The sequence below is a fragment of the Geospiza fortis genome, unplaced genomic scaffold (genome assembly GCF_000277835.1).
Source record: "Geospiza fortis unplaced genomic scaffold, GeoFor_1.0 scaffold317, whole genome shotgun sequence".
Lineage (NCBI taxonomy): Eukaryota > Metazoa > Chordata > Aves > Passeriformes > Thraupidae > Geospiza > Geospiza fortis.
The window spans coordinates 2,872,509-2,880,772 of NW_005054398.1; the positions used below are offsets into that span (position 1 = coordinate 2,872,509).

General features: G+C 50.5%; 1 protein-coding gene across 1 annotated transcript in view; it reads left to right on the forward strand.

Moving 5' to 3' along the window:
• NEO1 (neogenin 1) overlaps positions 1 to 3,757 on the forward strand; it is a 125,533-nt gene extending 121,776 nt beyond the window's left edge. The window contains exons 28-29 of the mRNA XM_031061014.1: positions 385 to 662; positions 3,010 to 3,757. Coding sequence (XP_030916874.1) covers positions 385 to 662; positions 3,010 to 3,093 — 362 coding nt within the window. The 3' untranslated portion in view covers positions 3,094 to 3,757. The remainder of the gene's footprint in view (positions 1 to 384; positions 663 to 3,009) is intronic.
• Positions 3,758 to 8,264: the final 4,507 nt, after the last annotated feature.

Genomic DNA, 8,264 nt, shown 5'->3' on the forward strand with positions numbered 1-8,264 from the left:
CCCAGCTGGAAGAGGCTGCTCAGGTATTTGTGAGGTTGCAGAGAATTCCCATCCCATAATGAGAGGCACCAAGTGGTGACCCTGCCATTGTCCCCATCCTCCCCCTGCCCCAAATCGGTGCTGGGAAAGGGACAGGTCCCATCCTTTTCCATGTTAAGGTCACGAGGACAGCACTTCCCTGCATCTGGGAACTCTCCATGGGATGGTTTGGGTTGGAAGGGATCTGGAAAATCATCTCAGCCCACCCCATCCATGGCAGGGACACCTCCCACCATCCCAGGCTGCTCCAAGCCCTGTCCAACCATTCCCTGGACACTTCCAGGGATGCAGGGGCAGCCGCAGCTGCTCTGGGCACCGTGTACCAGGGCCTGCCCACCCTCCCAGGGAACAGTTCCTGCCCAATACCCCATCCATGCCTGGCAGTGGAAGCCATTCCCCCCTGTCCTCCTTGTGCTCCTTCCAGGAGCTCCCTGGGCAGGCAGCAGAGGCAGTGCCCGTGCCTGACGTGTCCCCCCCTCTCTGCAGCCCCTGGGCACCCCCTGCACGCAGTGAAGACGGCGTCCATCGGCACCCTGGGCAGGACCCGGCCGCCCATGCCCGTGGTGGTGCCCAGCGCCCCCGAGGTGCAGGAGACCACGCGGATGCTGGAGGACTCGGAGAGCGTAGGTACCCCTGCCAGGCTGGCAGGGCTCACCCTGGGGCTCTGTGGGCACCTGCACTGGCACCTACAGGGGCACAGGGGCTCGGCACTGCCACAGCTCCTCTGCCCGGGGATCTGCACGGGAAATGGGGGGAGACAGGGAGGGTCCTGCTGAGTCCTGCAGCTTCCCCAGCTCTGCAGGGCACTCCCAGTGCCATCCCCAGCTCTGCAGGCCATTCCCAGACCCATCCCCAGCTCTGCAAAGCATTCCCAGTGCCATCCCCAGCTCTGCAGGGCATTCCCAGACCCATCCCCAGCTCTGCAAAGCATTCCCAGTGCCATCCCAGCTCTGCAGGGCATTCCCAGTGCCATCCCCAGCTCTGCAGGGCATTTCCAGTGCCATCCCTGAGCATTCCCAGTGCCATTGCACATGGAACATTTGACATTAATGTCAGTGTGTTCCAAGCCATCATCCCAAAAATGTTTGTAAATTATCACAGGAGAATTTCCTTACTTTTGGGAAGGATGCAGCCTTGTTGGGCAGCTTTGGAAGCAGCTTTTAAGGAATGTTTTGGGTGTGAGGCACTGGAAGAGCTGTTTTCCTTTCAAATTGCAAGCCAAGGAGCTGCTCCTGTGGCCACTGTGGTCACTTAATACAGAAATATTCACTGCTGCATCACTGCTGCAGGAAATGCTCATTTGGAATTTACTTTTCTTTTTTTTTCTTCAATGTCCTTTTGTCACATGTTTTTTACTCTCCTGATTTTATTTCTCTATGTGCTGGTCTGGAAACTTGATTTTGTTGCCCTTTTGTGCTTCTGTCACTCCTGCTTTATTAATTTTGTTTGATCAGTACCAAACCCATACTCCACAACTCATTTGTAATATTTAAATAGAGCCATTAATACTTCTTTTCATTAATGTATTAGTGCAAGGTAGAGTCAGCACAAAAAAAAACAGATTAAATTAAATTACTGGTTCAACTATGAGTCTTAAAATGTAAATTACATGTTGAACTGTGAGGTTCAGGGTTGGGTAGTGATTTGAATTAGTTCTGGGTTTTGAGGAGAACCTGTAGGGAGGAGTTTAAGGAAGGAGTTTAAGGAAGGAGTTTACTCCCAGCTGCTGCTCTTTATCCCAGTCAGGAGCTGGCAGGTGATGTGTTGGGCAGAGGGCTGGGATGACTTTGCTGTACAAGGCAGGGGTTTGGTAAAGTGGAGGTTCTTGGCTGTTGGAATGAAGGAGGAGGTTGGTGTGTGAGAACAGGACAGGGAAACTGCTCAGAACTGGGAAGGACTTGGTCAGGAGGGGTTTGGAGATGAGCCAGGCCATGGTCTGTCCACAGTGGGGACAGAAATGAGACAGCTGAGCCTAAAAATGTGTGGGTTTAGCAGCTATCCTGATCCCAAACAGCCTTGGTGAAGCATTCCTTTGACCTTTTTCCCTGGAACATAACTTTACTTTACTCATCCACAGCAATGTCTGAGCTGTTAAAATGAAATGATAATTTAGCCCAAATTGACCAAATGCAGTGACAGGGATGGTCTTGTGGTCATTTGCAAGCTGATGTCTGATGGTACTGTTAAGATAATTAACATGTAGCTTTAAGTCATTGCTCCTTTGTAATACATGGATTGATCCATGACTTTAATAGTTCTGGTCCTAAGACCTGGATTTGACAATCAGAGGGGTTTGGTCTATGTTGTGATCAGTGCAGCTACTGTTTCTATTTTCAGGAAAATAGAAGTTTAATTTCCAGCAAAAGCAGGTTTCTTTCCATTACTTTGTGCTGGCTTTCCCCAATACCACTTCTGCAATTTCTGGCTCTGCAACAAATTCAAGTGCAGGAGCAGCAGGCAGTGACAGGACCCTCAGTGTATGGGGGTGAACTCAGGACACCTTCACAGTCAAGCAGTTCTTCACAGTTGTATTTCTGTCTATTTTCTGTCTATTTACCTGTCCATGAATTTATTTCCAAAATGCACCATATAAAAGGTGCATAGGACCTTTCCCTAAGATCCTTCTCAATTTCCTGCTTTGGTTCAAAGGCAGGGATTGAGACAGGAGAACAGGGCTTGACCAGCTCTGAACCACAACTGTCCAAGGGTTGCACTTGGACAGAGAGCTCAGCTCCCTTCCCATGGCAGGAGCTGAGCTTTTCCAACCCTGCCAGGCTGTGTTCACACAGAATCACTGAGCTGGGAAAAGAGCTCCCAGACCACTGAGTCCAACCTGTGCCCAAACCCCCCCTTTGCCATGGATCAATCCCCTTGTGCTGATGGCTGAGCTGGGGTCAGGGCTGCCCCAGGAGTGCCCTTTGCTGGCTCCTGCCCAGCCCCAGCCCTGTGTGAGTGCCCCTCTCCCTGCAGAGCTACGAGCCCGACGAGCTGACCAAAGAAATGGCGCACCTGGAAGGACTCATGAAGGACCTGAACGCCATCACCACGGCGTGAGCGCCCCAGCCTCGGACTCTGCCCTGCACACCAGGATTGTACAGAGGAAACGCTAAAGGAAACAACAAAAAAGAGAAAAAAAAAAAAAAGAAATCAATAAACCAGAAAGAGGGACAGCACATGAGAGCAATGGAGGGAGGAGGAGAGGAACCAGCCCCAGGTGACCCCAGTGTCACCCCCTTGTCCTGCAGGGAGCCACGTGGGGTTCCAGCAGCACCCAGCAGGACGGGCTACGCCAGGCTGGGATCCAGCAGGACAAAAGCAAAGCAAAGTGGACTCGCCATTAGTTTTTTTTCTGGTCAGGTTTTGTCTCAGTGGTGTGATTGCCCTGCCTTTTCAGTGTTGGACATTGGCATTTATGTACAATTTTATTTGTTGTTTTTATTTTATCTTTTTTTATAAAAAGGAAAAAAATATTGTAATAAAAAAAAAAGGGAGAAACTGTTGTTTTCCACAGCCTAGGCTGAGGTTTGACTGCTTGTTCTATTGTGTATGAAAATTCATTGCCAGTGTGGGTTGTTCAGTTTTGTTTTTTATCCTGCGTATAATTACGTCCCCTTCTGGCAGTTAATCCATGGCCTTTTGGGATGCTGCACTGCTCTTTGTAAGCTTTTTTTATTATTTTTATATTATAATTATTAAAAGCCTGACTTTTCTCCTCTCATCACTGTGAGATTCCCGGTCTGTTTGAGTTGAGGTGTAATTGAGAGCCTTGTTTGTCGCTTTTTGTGCAGTTTCATATTTTCAGTGGGGGGAGAAGTAGCTGGGGAAGGGGAGGGGATCCTGGGGTGGGGGAGGGTTCATTCCTGTTGTTTTCCTGTCTTTTTCCAGTGACTGGGAAGACTGAAGAACAAGGAAACATCTTCAGCTGTACTGTGTGTCTGGTCACTGGGCCAGGAAAAGGCTCCTTTAGGAACATTCAGAGAATTCCTCCTGGGAATTTGGCTTCTCCTGCCTAGGTGACCCTACAGGGAGCTTCTTTTGGCAGCTGTTTTGTTGTTGGTTTAAAGATGGATCAGGAGCCTGCAGGGCTGGGGTTGAGCCCCCTGGGCTCAGAGACCTTGAGGATTTTCTCATTCCCAACAGCCCAGATCCTGCCTGGAGAGCACTGAGTGGCCACAGGGTCCTGCAGGACCTGCAGGTCCTGTCCCAGGCCATCCCCACAGGAATCCTGCTCTGAAGGATTCCTCAGACACAAACCAAGGCAAAAATGTATTTTTTTACACTTTGGAAACCATGTAAAAATCAACCCAGTATTGGTGACCCGGGTGCTGTTCACAGACCTGCCTGGAAAGGGAGGAGAGGGAACAGGGAGGGAAGAGGGGTTTTCCTTCTCTCTTTGTGTGCTTGCCTGGCCCTGTCCTTCTCTGCATTAAAAAAAGGGCTGGAGTTCAGTAAAATGAGAAATAAAACAGTGAGAAACCCCAACCAGCTGCCAATGAACTCCTGTGCAATTTCACTTCTAGGATAAAAGGAATCCCAAACTCCCTGACGGTTCAAGGGCTGGGATTTGGGAAGCTTGGGCCCCTCTGTGCCTCTGCCAGGAGATTTCCACTGAAGTGGCAAAAAGAACTTGGCTTCCTTTGCTTCCCTTTATCCCCTGAAGTGGAGCTGAAGCTCCCAGTGCTGTCCCTGGGAGAAGGGAGAGCAGGGATTGAGGGTGGGGTCATTTCCTGCATTTATTTATTATTGAGGGAGGGGAGGGAATTAAATAAATGGTAGCACCATGGGCCACCTGGATAATTAATGTTTGGACTTTTAATCAGTACAGTTCAGGGCAAAATAAGCTACAGAACATGTATTTAAAGAATAAAATCCACCCCCTGGCCTGAGAAAGGAGGGTGTGGATCTGTTCCTTTGCCTATTTTTTACCTATACCCAAAGAAATGCCATCCTACACACACAGTATTCCCAGCTGGGGGCCTTTGTGAATATTCCTTATGTAGAACACCATGAATGTTAATATTGTCATTGAATTTGGGGAGGGGGAATATTTTTAATGATAAAACAACTGTTCAAAGTTGGTTTTTTAAGGTTAAACTGAAAAAAAAAAAGAAAAAACATTTATTCAATTCAGTGTACAATCTGTATTGCACTTTTTCACATTTTAATGCTACGTTTTCTTACATATCCTGTGATTTTAACTTTGGAACATTGTGTATCCTTGTAGTGTCATAGTCCAGCTGTGCAGTGACAACTTCCCTCAGACATTTGGGGAAAAGGAACAAACCAAACCTGTACATTGTTTTATGATTCTCATGTAGAAGAATTTCAAGGACTGCTGTAGATGTCGACCTTTCTGTACAATTTTTTTGCTTTTCTGTAGTATTTGCTGTATCCTCTATGGCTTTTTTTAATAACTTCATGTTTATTATTTTGTATTGGGCATCCAATACACTTTTTTTAATCCAATCAACTCCTGTCCTGCTTGGAGAGTTTGTTTGATTATTGGTAGTGGGGTCAGTGACCAGGTTTGGGGTTTTACTTGCCCTTTTTTTCCTTGCTGTGGGTTGTGAAGAAAGAAGAGAATTGTTCTCCCTCCAGGCTTTGTGCAGCCACTGAACTTGGAGCATTTCCCTATTTCAAAACTCCACAGTAAAAATATCACCTTTTAATTAGCAAGCAGAGAAGGAAGGGGTTCACATCAGTGGAAGTACAAATAATAGCCTTAATAAACTGGGAAATAATGAAAAAATAAAACCATAACCATGGGATATAGCACTTGCTGATTCTGGATTGTGAAGTGCAGGAATTGATCTCCTTGTTGCCACCCCGGTGCTGATGTGCATCAGCCCAGAGCCAGCGGCCTGGGTCACAGCCCTGTCCCTGTTCTGTCACTCAGATCCTGCTGGGCACTCCTTCCTTCCCCCTCCCAGCTCCCAGCCGGGCAGGGAGCCTGGAATTCCCCCGCAGGGATGGCCCGGGGCAGCTCAGCCGTGTCAGAGCTGCTGGGGGCAGGGGAGAGCCGGGGGAGCATTTCTGTGTCCAGGGAGAGCAGCTAAACCCTGCTGGACTCACCGACCTCCAGCTCTGGGCAAGGGGCAGGGGGGGCAGGAGCTGAGCTTTGCCAACCCTGCCCAGGCTGGGATTGGCATCACTGAGCTGGGAAAAGCTCCCAGACCATCAAGTCCACCCTGTGCCCAAACCCCACCTTGTCCCCAGCCCAGAGCACTGAGTGACACCTCCAGGCATTCCTTGGACATCTCCAGGGATGGGGACTCCAAACCTCCCTGGGCAGCCCCTTCCAATGCCTGACAACCCTTTCCATGGAGAAATTCCTCCTGATGTCCAGCCCTTCCTTGGGAAGGAACAATTCCCTCCTAATATCCCATCCATCCCTGCTCCATGGCAGTGGGAGCCATTTTCTGTGTCCTGTCCCTCCATCCCTTGTCCCCAGTCCCTCTCCAGCTCTCCTGGAGCCCCTTCAGGCCCTGGCAGGATCTCTGTGGTTTCCCTGGAGCCTTCTCTTGTCCAGGTGAGCTCCCCCAGCTCTCCCAGGCTGTTTCTGTGAGACATGGGGAGGTTTCCAGCAGGTCACACACCTGCCCCATGAGCCTCCCCAGCCCAGCCTGAGGCCGTTCCCTCTGCTCCTGTCCCTGTCCCCTGGGAGCAGAGCCCGACCCCCCGGCTGTGCCCTCCTGGCAGGGAATTGTGCAGAGCCACAAGGTCCCTCCTGAGCCTCCTTTGCTCCAGCCGAGTCCCCCAGCCCCGTCCTCCATGTTCTCTGCGGACCCCTGGCTGTGTCCTGTGCCCGGGGCAGTGCCAGGGTGATGCCAGGGCAGCCCGGCAGGCACAGCGTGCCAGCGCAGCCCGAGGACAGCAGATGGCAGCGGTGCCTCGCTGCTCAGCAGCTTCAGCCCTCGCACAGCCCGAGCCCAGCCCCGGGAGGGACCAGGGGCCCCCAGGGGGAACTCACCGTGTAAATTCCACATTTTCCAGGGGAGCTTTGGCTTCCGACCCACAGCAAGGGTTGCCTCAAACACCTGCAATACATTGGGCAACGCTTGCAGGCTTTTGCTCAGGGAGAGCAGCCACCAATCTCCTCCTGAACGGGTTTGATCCAAAACCCTCTGCAGCTCAGTAAAAGCATTTCTGCAGCAGCACCTCAGGGGGAGACAACTCAACAGCTTTTACCAAAACCACCGAAGCAGTGCAGCTTTTCTTAGCATCCCAGAATGGTTTAGAAGGAAGGGACTTTAAAGCCCAACTCCAATCCCACCCCTGCCATGGCAGGGACCCCTTCCCCTGTCCCCGGCCGCCCCCAGCACAAGGACCCTGAACAGAAATCTCGGCCCATTTCCATTGAAAAAAAAGTCACCAGCCCCGGCTGCTGATGGCAGATTGTAGGACTCCGTTGGCACTGTCAAACCAGCACAAGTTGGCACCGGTGCCAGCTTGGGTCTGGGAGGCATCCTGCGTATCACAGATTTTCAGGAGCCAGCCGGCCGCTCCCAGCACAAGGACCCTGAACAGAAATCTCGGCCCATTTCCATTGAAACAAAAGTCACCATGTAGGGAGAATGGTAAAGGGGCACAGTATTCCCCAATGAGTTGCAGCTGGGGCCAATTAAGAACAAGTGGCATATACACCTGTAAGCAATTACATACAAGGACCATAAAAGGGTGGAGTCAGCCAAAGGGCCAGAGTAAGAGCCAGATGAAGACTGCAGGATGAGCTACATGGCTGGTGTGAAATCTGCAGGAGAAGGCTGCCCAGGAACCCCAGTAGAAAAGAGAAGGATCCCAAGACCCCAGGAGAGAAAGACCGGAAGAAGACCCTGGAGGAGATGGACTCTGTTGTTATCAGAAGACCTTAGAGAAGGTGGTGAATTTCCCTGGAGGAGATGGACTCTGTTGTTATCAGAAGACCTTAGAGAAGGTGGTGAATTTCCCTGGAGGAGATGGACTCTGTTGTTATCAGAAGATAGATACCCCAGGAGGGTAGACCCCAGGAGAGGGTTGAGAAGCTTTGGACATGCCAGGGCTCTGTGGCAGTCTGGCAGCAATATTCTTCATTGCATTGCTGCTGGATTAGCTGCAGATGGTCGTGGCTGGATACTTTGGGAAAAGCCCCTGGAGGGGAGGGACTCTGTAGTTGTAATGTTTACTGTAATGTATTAGGGTTTGTTGTAAGGCTTACTGTATTGTGTAAGTATTAACGCTTAGGGCTA